Raw genomic sequence first — 16,750 nt, 5'->3', positions numbered from 1 at the left:
ACCAGCACCAACCTCTCTACAACGTCCTTTCAGGAAGCTGTAGAGAGTGATGAGGTCTCCCCTCACCTTCTCCTCCTCACACTGAACAGTCCCAGCTCCTTCAATCTCTCCTCACAGGATTTATTCTCCAGGCCCTTCCCCAGCTCGTTGCCCTCCTCTGCCCTCGCTCCAGCACCTCGAGATCTCTCTCATATTGAGGTGCCCAAAACTGGACACAACCCTCCAGGTGTGGCCTCACCAGTGCAGAGCACAGGGGGACTGTCACCTCCCTGCTTCTGCTGGTCACACTATTTCTAATCCAAGCCAGGATGCCGTTGGCTTTCTTGGCCACCTGGGCACACTGCTGGCTCATGGTCAGCTGCTTGTCAGTGAGAACCCCCAGATCCTTCTCTTCCAGACAGCTCCAGCCACACCTCCCCAAGCCTGTAGCCACGCAGGGGGCTGTTGTGGCCCAAGTGCAGGACCTGGCACTCGGCCTTGTTGAAGCTCATCCCGTTGACGTTGGCCACCGATCCAATGAGGTTGGCTCAACCTCAGCCAGAGGAAACCATCGCTGCTTTCAGGCTGCTCGGAGCGAAAGCGCAGCCACCACGCGCCTTACAGGTGGGCCTTCCAGAGGAGGGGACGGACGATGACGGGCAGCACCGATTCACCACCTTCCCGCCTCCCACAGCGCAGCCCGGCCCAGGCCCGCGCCCCTCCGCGCCCCGCCGCGGCACAGCCCGCCGGCCGCGCGCCCCGCCCACCGCGCGCATGCGCAAGCGCCGGGCCGGAAGGGGCGGGGCCGGGCTGGCCGCGCGGCCGGAAGCGGCGCCGAGGATCCATGGCGGCGCTGGCGCGAGCCGCGGTGAGTGGCGGCGGCGGCCGGGTTCCACCTTCTCCGCCCCGGGGCCGCCTTCTCCGCCTCTGGGGCGGCGCGACGCGACGCCGAGGAAACGAGCGGCGTGCGCGGCCGGGAACGGCGCCGCTGCCGCTGTGGTGCCAGGGCTGTCCCCGCGGTCCCGGCGGGCTGCCCTGTGCGCGGCTTGTCTGCGGCGCGGCCTCTCCCCAGACAGCGGGTGTGAGGAAGAGGCTGCTCGGCGGCGTTTGTGAAGCCGTGGGGGTGTCTGCGGGGGGTTGCGGCACCCGGGACTGTTCCCGCCTCCCCGTGGTCCCCTCCCCCGGCCCCTCTCAGGTGAAGGAGCCGGTCGAGCTTTTCCTTCAGAGTTTGTATTTACATAAGAATTCTGCAAGGGCTTAGTGCTCCTGCTTGGGGCTTGAGAAATCATTTTTTCAGGCTGGTGCTTGTTGCTTTGGGCACAGGGTATGTGTCCTGTGGGATGAGGACTGCCATTTTTAGAGGTTCCCTTATCACTTTAGAGGTGTTTGATAGCAAGAGTAATATAAAAATTCCAGTTTCTGTGTTAAGTGGAAGAGATTGGGTTCCTGTGAATGAGAGTTACTAAACATGCAACTCCTTTCTTCTGTCTCATGCATTTGTGTGTTTTTTTTTTTTTTTCTTCTTTCTACTAGCCTTTCTTTGGAGCAGAGCACTTTTTACCAGATAACCTAAAAAAAGGAAGTTTGTGCCTGGGTCAGATATTCTGTCACACCACAAATGCATGGATGGCCAGCGCTGCATGGTGGAGACATATTTGTCAAGAACATGAAAGACCTTTAGTCAGAGGGCAATAACCACTTACGAAATTAATCCACTAAGTTCTTGGAACTGATGTCTCAGGGTGTGGCTTTTACAAGCATGGTGAGCCCTGTCCTTTCAGCTCTCAAGCTGAAAGCAACTGAGCAAACCTGCCCGAGAGCAGCTGAACTGCAGTGAGCTGGAGTTCCTGCTTCTCCTCCCATTCCCACACCTCGCTCATGTCTTCGCACTGTTGCCTGCCATTGCCTCCTCCAGCACTTTTCTTGGCTCCTATGCTCTAAATGCTGGAACAGCAGAACTGTGGCAACATAAAAAGTTTCCTGCAGTTTTAATGTGTTAAAGAGGCAATCACTAGCAAAAAGGGAGGAGGGGAGCAGGGCGAGTGACAGAGAAGCAGTAAGTCACCAGGTGGGTTCAGCTGTCCGTGGAGCTGTACCCCAGGGTGTGGTTTGCAATGAAAACCTGCTGCAGAAGGCGAAGGACTTGTCTCCTAGGCTTACCTGTTTCTGCACAACTCCTTTGCCAGCTGGCAAAGTAAGCTGATTTGACTTTTCAGCCTGGCCAGGAAAATTTCTTTTTGGAGTGGAGGAGGTGTAGCCGTTTGCCTTTTTTGTGACCTGAAGTACCTGACCTTGTAATCAGAGAAGCACATGAGCTGCAGCCAGTGGTGGGAGTACACGGTTGGGAGGCAGGGGACTTCTGACAGTCAATATGCTTCAGATCAAGCTTTGCTGATCCTTGGCGTCTCCCAGCATCTGCTTTTGCCTTAGAATTTAATAGTTGCCTTCAAACTTTCAGTGTGTCTTCTCTGTACTGGAAATAAGGAAAATGTTTTTTTTCTTCTGTCTTCAAGCCTTCTCAGGAGCTCATAGCTTATGATACTGCCCTGATTATTGTCCGTACATTTCAGCTCCACTAGTTAATACTGCCATTATGATAAAGCTGTTCTTCACCTAAGAAGACATCCTGAGGAATAGTTGTCTGCTACCTAAGGCTTACCTAATGGTTGCCAGGAGGATTTAGAAGACCACAGTGATATTCTTTCACCTGTATCTTGACAAGGCAGCTAGCCACAGGAGGTGCTTGCCCTGTCTGCAGGCTATTCCTGAGTAATACTGTTCAGTTTATGCTTTGTACATTTTCTTTCAGGCAAATGGAGAAGTAAAAGAAGCACTTGTAGTTTGAAAGGAAGGTTATGATCTGCAAACAGTGATGCTGGCTTAGGGAAAATTCCTTAGCTCTTGGTGTTCCCTTTCTGTTGCTCTGCCACTTTCTGCTGTTGTCTTTTTCTTTATTACTTGATTGTTTATCACATCTCACCTCTAAGTGTGTATGCTTATTTTATGTTTTCATATGTCTCTGTCCAGTTTTGTTGCAGTAGTGCTTTTCAACAGCTATAAACTCCAGCTCTAAGACATATCACAACTTAAGGCATGTTTTCCTTCTTATAAAGAAAAAACCTCAAAAAAAAAAAGTTGGATGCCTTGGAATCTTGTAGTAATTACTTGTAAAAAATGGTGAATTTTCTTTCTCACTTAAGTGTTTTTTAAACTGTTTATGGCAGAGCATTGGATTACCTCAAGAAGTACTTTGTGGTACTCAGCTGAAATGTCTTTTTGGGTAGAAACGTATCATTTTCATAATATTACTTGCTGGGTAATGATGTTATAGAGAAAGAGCAGAAACTAAGTAGTATCACTAGAGTAGAAGTGGGAAGCTATAGTAGTAGTGAACACTAGTCACACTTGTCATGGTAGTGCACCTCTCCCCTTGCAGTTTTTAAAAACCCAAACCAATTCCCTCCAGCTCTGAGGAGTTGAGGAGGGACAGCCTGAGGAGGCTGCACACTGCACCTGAGGAACAGCAGCAACTGGCGGCTACAGGGAAGTTGGTTTTGTGTCTGTTCCTCCTAACCTTGGGGCAGATCTGCTAGTCTCATAGTTGTCCTTCCCCTGGGCACCACAAAGAAGAGTTTGACTGCCCACCCCATCAGGTATTTATACAAATTGATAAGATTTCCCTGGAGTCTCTTTTCTCAAAGCTAAAGCTCTCCTCATGTTGGATGCTTCGATCTCTTAATGATCATTGTGGCCAATTGAAAATGAAGCTATTTTTATTAGAAAAAAGCATATCCATTTGAATAATAAACATGTTATTTCCAGTATTAATATAGAACATGTATGAAGGAGGCAAATATTGTACTAACTTGAATATTGCAGGAAATGAAAAGTGCAAAGAAAGTGCACGCAAAGAAAACCCCACCTCTTTTCCATATTACCTGACATTTTCATTACAGAAAATATCTTCACTGAAATTTATGGGGACAATATAAGCTTTTGAAATACTAAAATTCTTAGCTGTGCCTGAGTAAGACAAAGATCCATAAAAGCTGAGAGAGTTGGATGAGGGCTTTTTAGGGATCACTCAGTAAAATGAAGAATGCTTCTTAAGGATTTGAATTTATTGTATAGATCTAAAAAATGTGTGGTTTTATGATGTAGACAGCCCACCATTTCCTTTGACTGATCTGTTTCTGCCATCAAACTTGGGTTGCATGCTTCTACTGGAAGGCAAGATTGTTTTTAAAATCAAAATTTATACTTCTGTCAAGTGCAAGTCGGGGCTTTAATCTGAGGATTGCTGTATAAATTAATAAAACCTGTGGAAGCAGGAGGAGAGTTAAACTGTTTCTGAGTATTAGGGTCCTTCATTGCTAGTCTCTCTGTTCCAGAGCTGCCAAACTGGAGTACCTCAATGGATAACCGCATGCAGTGGATTATTACAGACAACTCCAGTCCAAGGCCAGTGTAGATGGGTGCTCTATGGTATTTTCCAGGTAGGATATCAGAGTATGTTAAAGTGTGTAAAAAATGGGATAAGCTTAAATTAGTAAGAAAAAGTAATGTTTTTTAAATAAAGAGGCTTCCAAACGTGATGTCTTCACTGCCTGTGTATTGCTGAAATATGAAGGCAACTTAAAAGCTTTCTGCTGCTAAAAGGGTGAGCTCCCACTCTTTATTACACAGTTATCTTCATGCCAGCTATGCAGTCTTTTCAGGGATCCAGATGATCTGTCATGAGTAGATTAAATGCAGAAGTCCAAATGTAGGTGTCATGTTTTCAAAGCAGCTAGTCCCAACTGCATGTAATTTCCAACACTTTATAATGTCTCCACTGTACAGTAACCTTGGACTTTGTTGTACTGATGGTATGTTTATCTAGCACAGCATAACATTAAGTAGTGTTGTTTCAGTGGAAAGCACTGCTTTGCAGTTTTGCTTCCAGTTCTGTAATAGCATGCATAGTGTCAGATTGTGTCTATACATTGTAAATTAACTAGAACATCATGTAATAGCAGTTAATAATAGAAGTGAAAAACATGTAGAAAATGGGTAGATGCAGGCTATCTGAACAGAATTAGAGTATATCTTGGTGTTTCCTTCTCATGTACAGTGAAATGGGAGGAGATTAAGCCTCTTCTTTGTCCTCTTATATATTAGAAATTGTATGATAGAGCCATGACTTACAGAATTGGAAACTTACCTGTAAGCTCTTTGGCTTGGATATCTTTTCTCAGATAAGACCTTCCAGGCCTTGGAAAATTGCCCATGGTTTTGTGACACAACCATACTATTAAAGCACTAGTCCATATCAAGTAACATACAATGTTGGAAGTAGAGAGGGAAATGAGCAGTTGTGAAGTTGATTGATAAAGCTGGGGCTTACTCTGAGCCACCAGTAGATTCAGTAGACTTCTGGGGCTGACTACTCTGAACAAACCAGCATAGTTACTTTGTCTGAATTTATTCATAAACAGCTTACTGCTAATCTGGGTGTGCTGGGAGGCTATGCTTGCTGTTCAGTTCAGTGTGCATCTTCTTACCTGGAGATCCCACTTACTCCTACTTGATAGTTTTCTTTATTGAGCATTAGGTCTCTAGTACAAAACACATGCTGTGAAGTTATAGTGGTTGTAGTGCTAGCTTTTACCCTGTAATTTGTTTTTCTCAAGTCCTGGCCACAAAGACAATTGAATGGACAGTTATAGATTAAAAAAAGCATAAACTCTCTTTCTCTGCAAGGCCAGGAAAAAGAATTATTCTTTATTAAGAGGCAAACCCCATAATTAGAAGTAGCGTGTGAGAAAATCAAAGCATGTAGCCTGTGGTTTTTGAGTGGAGTGTTCTGCCAGTCCATTCCATCAGTACATTTAGAGTATGCTAGAAAATGTGTGGTGAGGAGCATTAAGCATGGACAACCATTTTGTTTGTAACAGTTATGATAATAAATTTGTGCTTTTTGTAATATAAAGTTTTTCAGCATTAGACTGAACTGTAATTAACTTGGAAGCAAACTAAGGGTAATTGGTGTAAAGTTAAGCGTTTACTAGTCAATGGTCTCTTAATTTTTTTCTTTGCTTTTACCATTTTTACCAGAGACGCAAGGCTGGCCAGCTCCGACTGTCTAAATCCTGTGGTGGATTGATTCAAGCCAATGGAGCCATTACACAGCAAAACAGATCGTTTTACAATACAAATCAGGTTAGAAGAGTTTGATGTTTCTATTGTCAGAGGGTACATTGTGCCAGGGATTGTACAGATACAGGTAACACAACACTTTTCAAAACATGTAGGAGACGATTCAACTTTTATATAACATGTTTTAGTATAGCGTGAACAATAATTTGCCAAGTGCTCTCTGTTCCTTTCCAGGAAATGAAGCTAGCATAGGGGTGCAGTGACAGTTGGGTTATCTGGGGTGGAGATTCCAATGATAAGCCTGAGGGCTTCTTTCCAGTGAGGAAAGAACCTAAGTTAAGGAGAGTAGTTATTGGGGTGAGGGGCAGGTGTTCCTTTCTTACCTTTAAAAAGGGAAACACAGAAGTTGCCTGTACATATTAGAAGGGACAAGATGTTTCCTGATTCTTTAGCTTGTGAGTAATGTGTAACGACAGTTTTGCTATTTGCTAAGCACTGAAAATTGTCATACAATCTACTAATAATGACTAATAATTTATTTACTGTTCATCTGTAGTATTTTGTTAATTTGTGGTCTCTGCACCTCTTGTATTTATTGTCTTTTGTCTTGGAATAGAAGTTTTCTGGACCATGAATCATCTCCATTAGTTTAGCACTTCATCCAAGGGAGTCAGCATCTCTCAGCTAATAAATATCCTGATCCTCCTCTTGTTAACATAGCGTGAAGAAAATGGCAAAAGGGAGTGTGTGCATGAGAAATAAGAGGACAGAAGGAAAAAGAAAGTTAGGGATTAATGGGTAAATCTTGTATAAAAGCAACAATCCCAGTTTGCTATCTGCCTAACTGTATTTTGCTGGTGTAGAGTTAGAGGTAAATACTAAGAAGTATTTTAAATTGGTTATTTTGACATGGATAGACAAAATGAAAGAAAACAAGATGTGTGGAAGGAGAGAGCCCCTGGCTGCTGTTTGCATCTAGATCTTAACTAGAGGGTTTTTTTTAGTCAAATTTCCAGTGTTTTTCAGCTGGTGAGGTAAACCAAACATTTTGCAGACAAAGAGATTGAAGCATATGAAATGGCTTGCACAATTTACCATGGCCAGAGCTAAGAGTAGAATCCAGAGAGCTAATCCAGCCTCTCAAACATGGTGCATGCCCCTAGTCCCTGTGCCTGCCTGAGCCACCCCTCTTATACCTGAACAAGCATCATTTGCAGAGCAGATCTGGGAGAGCGACAGATGACAAGATGGTAAATTTAACAAGCCAGCAGTGCCGTGAAAATCTTCAAGGCATGGGTCAGAGACTTGCTTTTGATGTATTGGAAAGGGCTAAGAGAGGGGTTCAAAGGTTGAAAGATGGATTGGGAAACTTCCTGGTTAAAACAGCCATAGTATAAGAAGCCAGGCAGGATTTATGACCAGAGAGGAAACCGTTTCCAACAGTAGGTAAGGTTTGAGGTAAGTTTTTGGACTGCAACCTCATTATTTTGAATAGAGGAGTACTTATTAATCTTTGAAATGTGAACTTGACTATGCAGTCCTTATGGGAAAGTGGTTTAGAATTAATAGTGAACTCCAATTGTTTAATTTTTATATTTGATGTCAAAATTAAGAGGATTGTTTGCTTTGAGCACTGAATTTCAGGTGTTGAGCCAGAAAGTCAGCCTGAAGTGGGCTTATGTCCCTTTCAGTGTATTGATGAGCTTGTTTTGAGTGAGTTAAAAAATGTATTTTTGAAGTTTCCTCCATATGTATCAGATCCTCTAGATCTGATTTTATATATGCTTATAGGGCTGTTTAATTGTGTTTGGCTGTGCTCCTAGCATTGGCCAGATGAACTGCATACCTCTATCCATAGGTTGAACCAAACACTCACTGCTTAAATCCTCTCTCCATCTCTTGAGCTAGTCCAGGCAGACTTGCAGAAGAATGAAGCAAGAATCATGGCATTTCTTAGAAGACGACTGTTTTCCAGTCAGTCATTCTTTTGATGATGAGCTAACAACAGTTGAATTGAGATAGCTTTGGTTTTTAACTTAACTTCTTCTGCATAATGAAAAATCTGTACTGAGGTAGACTTCATAATGCATGTGTGGATAAGAGGCATGTAGTAAAATTAATCTGCCTAGATTCTCTAGGGGTTTACTCTGATTTTAATTCCTTTGGAGGAGGTGAAAGTTGATTTTGTGAGTTTGGTACAGCAGTGGCTTTTGGGAGACAAGTTCTGCATTGAGCATGTCCTGTCATTGCCTGGCTGGAGGGGGCTTATGGAGTTATGATGTGAGGTTAGGTGTCATTTTTAGTGTAGAGAAGAAGAGTGTTGCATGGGATAATCTTGAAGAGAAAGTACTTAAAATTGATTTAAATATTCACATATATGTTGGTAGACTTACTGGGTCCATCACGTGGCAGAGGGTGGGAAGGTGCCTTTGAAGACTTCTGGGTGATCATAGGGGAACTGGTGAACAGGTTTTACATATAAAACAAGGATCTGAGTATTAAAGGAGGTCGTGGACAGTGTTATGCTGTCTTACTAGGTGACTGATAGATATTAAAATGTCACTGAGCATGTTTCTTCCTATTTACCTGAAGACTAGACATGAGGTTCAAGGCATTAATAGCCATCTATGGGTAGTACACAAGTGCAAAGCATTTTATCTCAAATGCTAAAGCTTGTGTGTGGATATACATAGGGATTGATTATGTCTCAAAGCTACAGTTTTTGTCACCTTTACAGTTAGTTTTTAATTAAGTATAGCAACTTCTGCAGGATATATATCTGTATTTTAATATGTATTTATTTATCATTCATGCCATTTCAAAATTTACTATACTAGTGCTAGGGAAGCTATAGATAATACAGCCAGAATGATCAGAAATGTGAAAAACTCTCAGTATGAGAAGAGGCTATTTTAAGACCCTTCTAAACTAAGGAGAGATAACTGATGGGCATATGTATGATATTGCCCTCTAAAAGTCATACAAGATGCTGAAAAAGGAAATAGGAAATGGTTATTTGTGGCTTCTTATAGGAGATTTGGGAGCATCCAATGAAATGGCAAGGTTAGAGTTAAAACAGGCTCAAGGGAATTTTTTTTACATAACTAAACTGTGAAACCCATGTACCACAACTCTGTGGGTTATGGAGGTTAAACGCTGGGTGCTGAAGGTGCATCCAATTGTAGCTGCCAAAAATGAATGTGTGGATGCATGTTGTAGTGCAGGAATGACTGTCAAAAGCTGGGCAGGTACCCCCCAGGAAACTGCGGGGGATGTGCCATATTTATTTGCTTTTGTGTCTCGTCCAAGTGTCTGCTACTGGTCCTTACTGGAGATGGTGTGCTGGTTGAAGTGTTTGTTCTGGCCATGTATGGCAGTCCTTATGTTGCTAAACTGATTCCCTACAAGGAAAATTCTTTTCTTAGTATGTTCATGTCTTAGGAGGAAGTGTTTAAGGTAAAATTCCAGCAACTTAAAGCAATTTAACATTGCTTTCGTCAGGGAACTTTCTCCGATTATAATGGTTCTCAGCTGTGTTCCTCAAGTATATGTAGGAGATTCATGTGCATTAGATTTTGGTTAGATGAGTTAAAAGTAATTTCTTGATAACAAAATGTTTATATTACATACTTAATTCATTAAAAATTGTTGGGAGTGTGGGAAAAGCAAAACAGCGAAAAAACTGCGAAACACACATTTCCTATTTGCTGGAGTATAAATGGTAATTGCTGATGGCTGATTGCTACTGCCGGAACGCTTAGAGGCAGAATGCCACGAAGATTTCTTATCAGTCCAATGGTGTTTAAAGTGTGTAGTTAATCTGGAAGGGAACATTTATCTTCATGTTTGCAGGCACTGCAAATCATTGGGGACTAAATACTTCCCTGATCTAGATTTTGTGCAAGTACCATTTAGATTAACTGTAAAGGGAATAACAATCTGGGGGAGCTTTTCAGTAAGAACAGTGAGTTTATGTAGCTTCATTAGTTTGAAGATGGAGCTGATTGGTTTATATAATTAGAATATGATATGCCTCTGAGAGTAAGAGAGGGAATGTGAAAAGTTAGCTTTATTTACTCTTTTTCTGTGATTTGTTTGCTTGTTTTATCTGCAAAAGATTTAAGCCCAAGTAAAGACACATATCTAGAAAGAATATGGGAATCTAGAATGGGAGCCATATTTTGGACAGCGGGTTTCTGTACAAACTATTTGAGTCTGAGCTTCCAGTGGGATACTTTTATCTAAATGGTTATGCCGTGTTTGCATTCATAAACAGAAGAATGTCACATAGGAAAAACAGTGTAATATTTTACAGAGAAGACAAATTTATTTGATTTGTTGAACAAAGAAAGTAAACAGAAAACATATAATTTTCTCTTAAACTTGTAGCTTTTCTGAGATGATTTGTCTGATTTAGTTGCTAAGACTTAAATATGTGATATTTCAATTTTACAGCATCTTTCTGCAAAAGATTCCTTGCAGCCGTCTGAAGAGAAAGTGGGGGCTTTCACAAGGATAATAGAAGCAATGGGTTTCACAGGACCACTGAAGTATAGCAGATGGGTAAAGCATTTGTTTAAGAATTCTTTCAGTTGTTTGATACTTTCTGAGTTATAAAAAACAAAAAAAAAACCCACTTTTTTTCTTATGATAGGAGCAGTACTTAATGGAAAAGTTCTAATTATTACCCATGTAAATTCCTGTTTTGTTATGTGAGGATTAATAACTCATAGCTTGAACCTTCCTTGATCTATGTATTGCCATCATTGCCATAAGTCTGTAGAGTCTTAAGCCTTCCTGAATTTCTTCAGATATTTTATTTTACACTTCATTTGTGCACCAAAGACCACAATAACAGCCTTACTATCTAAGTCAAACACCCACTTAGACCATCATCCTGTCTCTAATAATTGCAGTTATCTAGACAGAATTTAATTACAGGAAAAGCATATTATGATATTTGTCTCGTGTGCTCCTCCAGCCTACAACAGTTGTCCGTTTCAGGACTTCCTGCATGAAACTAGGCGTTTTTCTGTAATATCTATGGTTGGATTTTTCTATTATAAATTTGTCCAGTAGCACTTTGAACTCTTTTACGTTCATAGCATCCATACTATTCAGTATCAGGGAGTTCCATAGCTTGAATGCACACTGGGGGAAGAAGTACAGTTGTTTTCAGTTGGTGCCTTTTAATTTTGTGCTTAAAATAATGGTGATTATTCTTTCCTTGAAGTGTATGTTCACACTTTCCCTTCCACTGATGATTTTATAAACTCATATATTCCATAATATCTTAGTCTTTTTCTGGACTGAGGAGACTTAGTCTAACTTGTTTCTGTTATTGAGGCTCTTTCATGTTTTGATTTTTGTTGCCCTTCTCTGAACCTCTTTCAGTGTTCTGTATTTCTGTGACAGGGGGGTCTCCCAAGCAGAGGGTAGTGAGATATGTTACGATTGCTGTTGGAGTTGCTCTTTGGTAGTAGGTAACTGGGGCAGAGTCACAGATAGGTCCTTTTGTGTTTTTAAATTGACTAAATGAGAGCAGTTCTGTAAGAGACACTTTCAGTTCCTTATGCAGAAGGAAAAAGGGATGAAATTCATAATTTTTTTTCTCTGAACTAGGACACAGTATAAAGGAGTGAGAGGAAAAGGCATCTTAAAGGAAGGGCTGAGCCCAAGTGTGCAGGAATTAAAAACCTAGAAGGTGCTTTGAGTATCTGCAGGGCGGAGTGGACCTCCTCCAAGACTGATCTGAAACTGCTACTGATTGCATCTCACTCCTCCGAAATAAAATACAACCACTGACACTTAAGGGGGTTAGGTATTTTGGTTAGAATCAGTTGCTTTTAATCAGGTGATGCTAAACCTCATGCAAGAGTAGTTTCTCTCCCATGTGCTTGTGTACATATTGTTGTAATAAAGATTCTTGTTAGCTCTAAGTGTTGATTCAGAGTTCTCCTTAATTGGTGCTCTTTACTGCCTGCTTTTGGCTAGGGAACCTGGGTTTGGAGAGAGTTATTTTGTGGTTAAGGCCCAAGAGACCTGAGTTCATTTTTGGCCTTGCCAGTGCTCTCTATGAGATCTTAGGGAAGTTTCTTAATATTTCTTCTTTTTTCCATATTCCTTTCCCTTCCCCCACACCTCTTCTACACCCTAAAACTTCCATGATTAAATTTCACCAATTTCTCCTGTGTTACCTGCCTTATTTAAGGGCTGGATTGCAGGGACTGTTCTTTACAATATGTTTTTAATGTCTAGTAATGCCTGGTCTGGGGCAGTGGCTTTCACTGGGGAGATCTCTACTCCCAGGCCAGGCAGCGTTTCCTTTAAAAAAGAAACCTTCAGAACTCCAGTAAGTAGTGTAAATTATTTTGCTGCAAGAAGTTTAGATGTATACTTGATTTTTGACAGAAGCCTGAGGTTATTGAATAAGAAAAATAATGGTGCCTGTGTTTCCACAGCAGGAGATCAGTTACAACGTCATTATTTTTCTTTTGGTTGGAGGAGACACAAATAATTACTTTGGTAATTTGAAGTGCCATTTGATAGGCATAGTGCTTATCTCTGTAGTATAGGGAGCACTGAGATGATCCTTAGTATATGTCCCTGAAAATAAAAAGAAAAAAAAGAAAAAAAACCAAAAAACCACAATCCAAACCCAGTGCTGCTTCCTGGCTTAGGTAGGGGAGTGGGCTCTGGAGTTTTAAAATGTATTGTCTCCCCTTGATGTCGGTAAACAGGAATGGCTGGCAGCTCTTCTCTTTAAGGTCTTCGCTGTCAGTTATCGTGCTTTTTGAAGCTTCAGCACATGTATTTTTGTTATAAATGATGCACTGGAGGTGTTTCTGGTACAGTGACAGGCCAAGAACAAAATTAGAAGTGCCAAAGCACCTAAGTATGCTTCATGTCATTCATCATTTGGGATTCCTTTCTCACTTGTGAAACTTAGTTGGTCAATTTTTGGTTTTGTAGGAAAAAAGATAGTTTTAGGACATGTCTGGTATGTCAATTCTTTAATATTTAAAACTTAGATTATGCAAAACACTGTGAGTGGTATACATCAATTAAAGTTATTGGAGGAAATCGGGAATTGTGAATTGGCATCTTTGGAGTCTCTGGAAGGAAAGCCATTTCATTTGTTTTTCTGTAATGATGGTATTGTATTAAACTAGATTTGGAAGGGTGTTCAAGAAGCCATTTAATAATTTTTTACCCTCAGGGCAAGATTGATTATACTTGTGTCATTCCTGGGATATACAATAGTTTAATGTGCTCCTGAAAATCTCAAGTGATTGTGATTCTCAGAAGTAGTCTTTTCAGAAAAGGATAGTGTATGTATTTTATAAAAACAGTAGTGTTCACTAGCTCTCATGATGAATATTTTAAGTATTGTCTTTTCTTTTTCTTTAGAAAATTAAGGTAGCAGCTTTGCGCATGTACACATGCTGTGTGGAGAAAACTGACTATGAGGAATTTTTTAACAGTAAGTACTTGATGGTATTTGGACTACTGCCTTGGTGAGAGAACCTCTGATGAAACTTCATTAGATATAATTATACCAATAAATATGACAGCAAAAAGACTTTTCAGACCCTAATAGCATGTGGTTAACTAGAAGCTGACTGTACTACAGTGTTCCCTTATGCTCTCAAGTGGCAAGGGTTCAAGTACAGACTCTGGAGTCTGGGATTGTTACATTTTGCCCACTGCAATGGAGAACAAGAGCAAGGGTGGGATAGGTAAAACCCAGAATGCCCTGGACTTTGGAGGGTATTGCCTTTTTTATTACCAGGGGTGGTGTAATGTAAGGATCCAGATATCTCTTCCCTTTTTACTGTGGTCACATGGTCTCTGTTCAACTCTGTCTCATGTCCACTTGTGAGAAAGTCCAGTATAACTGGGATGCAGATATGAGAACCATCCCCATCCACTGATGCACGACTTTTTTTTCAATACAGGGTTAGCTTGATCACAGGGTCCTACCTGTCTCTCTTCCTTATGGCTGGGGAAGGTTTGGTTAGAACTTAGAGACTTTCTACATTTTACTGACCACAACCTCATTAAACAAGGACACATCTCTTGACTGGGTAGAAAGTACAACTAGAACAGAGACACAAGTCCCTCCTTCAAGTATATAGGAATAATATTGGCTTGAAATGGGATGGCTTTTCCATGTGGCACACAGTTTTTTAGCTATTAGCTAAAAAATCTGTTGCTGCTTTAGTAGTATCTAATCTGGCTGGTGAATGGTGAAGATGTGTTCTTGAGACTTACATAAACTTCAGTAATATTTTATTCTTATGTGGATTATTTCCTATGTCAGTGTGATTTAGCTGGTAGTAAACTCGTTGCCTGGATCTGGCCTGTCACCTGAATTCCTGAGCTTCCAAATGCTTTCTTAGGACTTTACAGTGCACCAGCACAGGCTGGGGCTGCTGCTGCTGCCTCTTGAGAGATCAGCTGAAGGGACATCTTCGTGTGTTCATCTAGTGCAGAGCTTATTGAGTGTGGTTTGGTACATCATGTTGCTGCTGCAAGATTTTCCAGTGGTTTTCAGGAGGTTTTCCAAAACTGTGATGTGGTTTCAGCAGTTGCAGGAGTGAGAGAACTCTGTGAGCAGCAGGATTCATCATTAGTGATCAAAAAATTAGAACCTCATTTTTCCTGTGCACACACCTCTCCCCAGCTGTGTGCCCTCTCAGGCTTTGTCATATAAGATCTCTTCTGTTTGTCAGAATAGAGGCCTCTCAAATAGAGAGCTGGTGTTTCACTGTCTCTGCTTAACAGGTTAATTTTGTATAAATGTTGATACATAAATGTTGCCCTAGATTAAATTGTAAAGGAATTTCAAAACATGTCTGTGAAGATGATACTGGCGCAGATTTTCAGGTTCAATACTGAGTAAAATTACTTCAGTTGTGTTCTTGATATTGTCTTACTGTTTTGAAGAGAGAATTCCCAGAGCTCCCCCTCACTTCAAACATATCTCAAACAGCAGGCAGCCTCTCCTTGAAGTTTCACCATTTGCTCCAGAATGTGCTCATTGCTCCTTTTGTCTTTTTGCTCTATAGTACAAGTTGTAGCCAGTCCAGCTCTGAATTTACACCCAGGGAAACTTATGTTTGCATTGACTTGAGACTGTTGTTAGGTAAGGAACAAGATATTTTGTTTTGCTGAGATTGACAGAGTGTGTGATGCACCTGTTGCTGTTATAAGAACACCTGTGGTGTTGGGGTCTATGGTTGTGGTTCCAAAGAAATCATTGCTTTCATATAAAAACAGATATAAGAAGTTTCTGTTACTTCTGTCTACTTACAGTTTCAGTTGTTTGTGGGATTAGCTCTAAAATTTGACAGACACATGATCCATGCTTAAAAAGTAGTTCCCCTAAAACAGACTGTGTGTGGAATGGGCAGGAACCTTTTAAATCGGTTTTGCCAATGAAGAAGCTTTAGGCTGTGGTTCCATGGGCAGCTGACTTGAAGTAGTGGCCAAAGGGAAAAGGCTCTCTTCTCCATCTTCCTCTGCCTGTGTTGTGGACACAACAATTATCATGTCCTCTGGTGAACTGTTTAGGTCACTGAAAGAAAATGGTTGGTTTTTTTACTGACTTACTGTTTTGCTGTGTTAGTGAATTGAAGTGGCACATGAACGGTCTGATGGACAACAGCTGTGGCGTAAAGTAGGTGGTGAGGAGTACACAGAGAGGGGAACATGGCATGAAGCAAGGTATCCAACTTTCAGTTCAGTTCACCATGTCTTCATCAAACTACATCAGTCAGGAGCTGTTTTCTTCTGTTCTGAATTACTCCTTTTTCAAATAGAGATGGGCATTGCTTAAGCCAGGACTACAGCACAGTCCCAGAAGAGCAGCCTTAGGGTCTAGTAGGAACAGGAAGCAACTAACTCGTTAACTCTTTCCCTTGCTGATGCAGCAAGCAGAGGTGTGCCTGAGACTATGCTGATGTGGGTGCTGCCACCACATGATGAATTGCACTGCTTAGGAACCCTAAGAGTAGTAAAGCTGCTACATGGACCCGGCCCAGGTCTGCCTGAGCTAGAGCTGTATGTAGTGTATGTGTCCATACTGACTGTCTGTAGACCTAGCGGTGTATTTATGCTTTGCTGCCCCCAGCACTTCTGGCTCTAGTTGCATGGTGTTGCGATATCCAAGTGAACTGCATAGAGTCAGCTCTGGTCTCTGGAGAGCTTATTAGCTTTTTCTCTGCCGTTTGTGAGAGTTGTTATCCTACTGAGCTGGCCTTGGGAACTGTACATCCATGCATGTGTAAAACCACTTGTGGGCTCGTTAACCCTGTGTGATCAGAACCAGTTCTTCATGGAGCCTTCCTCAGTGTTTCTGGACATGCTTTTGTGATGTGGTTACGTTGTGGCATGAATAACAACTGCAATGTGACCTTATGGAACTTGGATTGGGATGTGGGTTTTGTCAGGTAGTTCTCTGACAGAGAACATTAATTTGGCACCCTAAAAATATGGGGAATTACTCTTAAAGGTGCCCTTAATCCTACAGAATCTGTTGAAACTTGCATTTTGGAAACTAGCATAGAGTGTAAAGAGTGGATAGTAAGGTGTTGGGGACTAGGACAATGATAGTGTTTCATGCCTTAAG

The 16,750-nt window shown here is 41.5% G+C and overlaps 1 protein-coding gene across 1 annotated transcript in view; it reads left to right on the top strand.

Annotated features, from left to right (window-relative positions):
* The first annotated feature begins 775 nt into the window (after positions 1-775).
* The window catches only part of UQCC1 (ubiquinol-cytochrome c reductase complex assembly factor 1), a 50,405-nt gene continuing 34,430 nt past the window's right edge, over positions 776-16,750 (top strand). The window contains exons 1-5 of the mRNA XM_074842977.1: positions 776-847; positions 4,371-4,475; positions 6,076-6,180; positions 10,573-10,680; positions 13,528-13,600. Coding sequence (XP_074699078.1) covers positions 824-847; positions 4,371-4,475; positions 6,076-6,180; positions 10,573-10,680; positions 13,528-13,600 — 415 coding nt within the window. The 5' untranslated portion in view covers positions 776-823. The remainder of the gene's footprint in view (positions 848-4,370; positions 4,476-6,075; positions 6,181-10,572; positions 10,681-13,527; positions 13,601-16,750) is intronic.

This window comes from Strix aluco, chromosome 17, assembly GCF_031877795.1.
Source record: "Strix aluco isolate bStrAlu1 chromosome 17, bStrAlu1.hap1, whole genome shotgun sequence".
NCBI lineage: Eukaryota > Metazoa > Chordata > Aves > Strigiformes > Strigidae > Strix > Strix aluco.
This window is presented reverse-complemented; position numbering and strand designations above follow the sequence as displayed.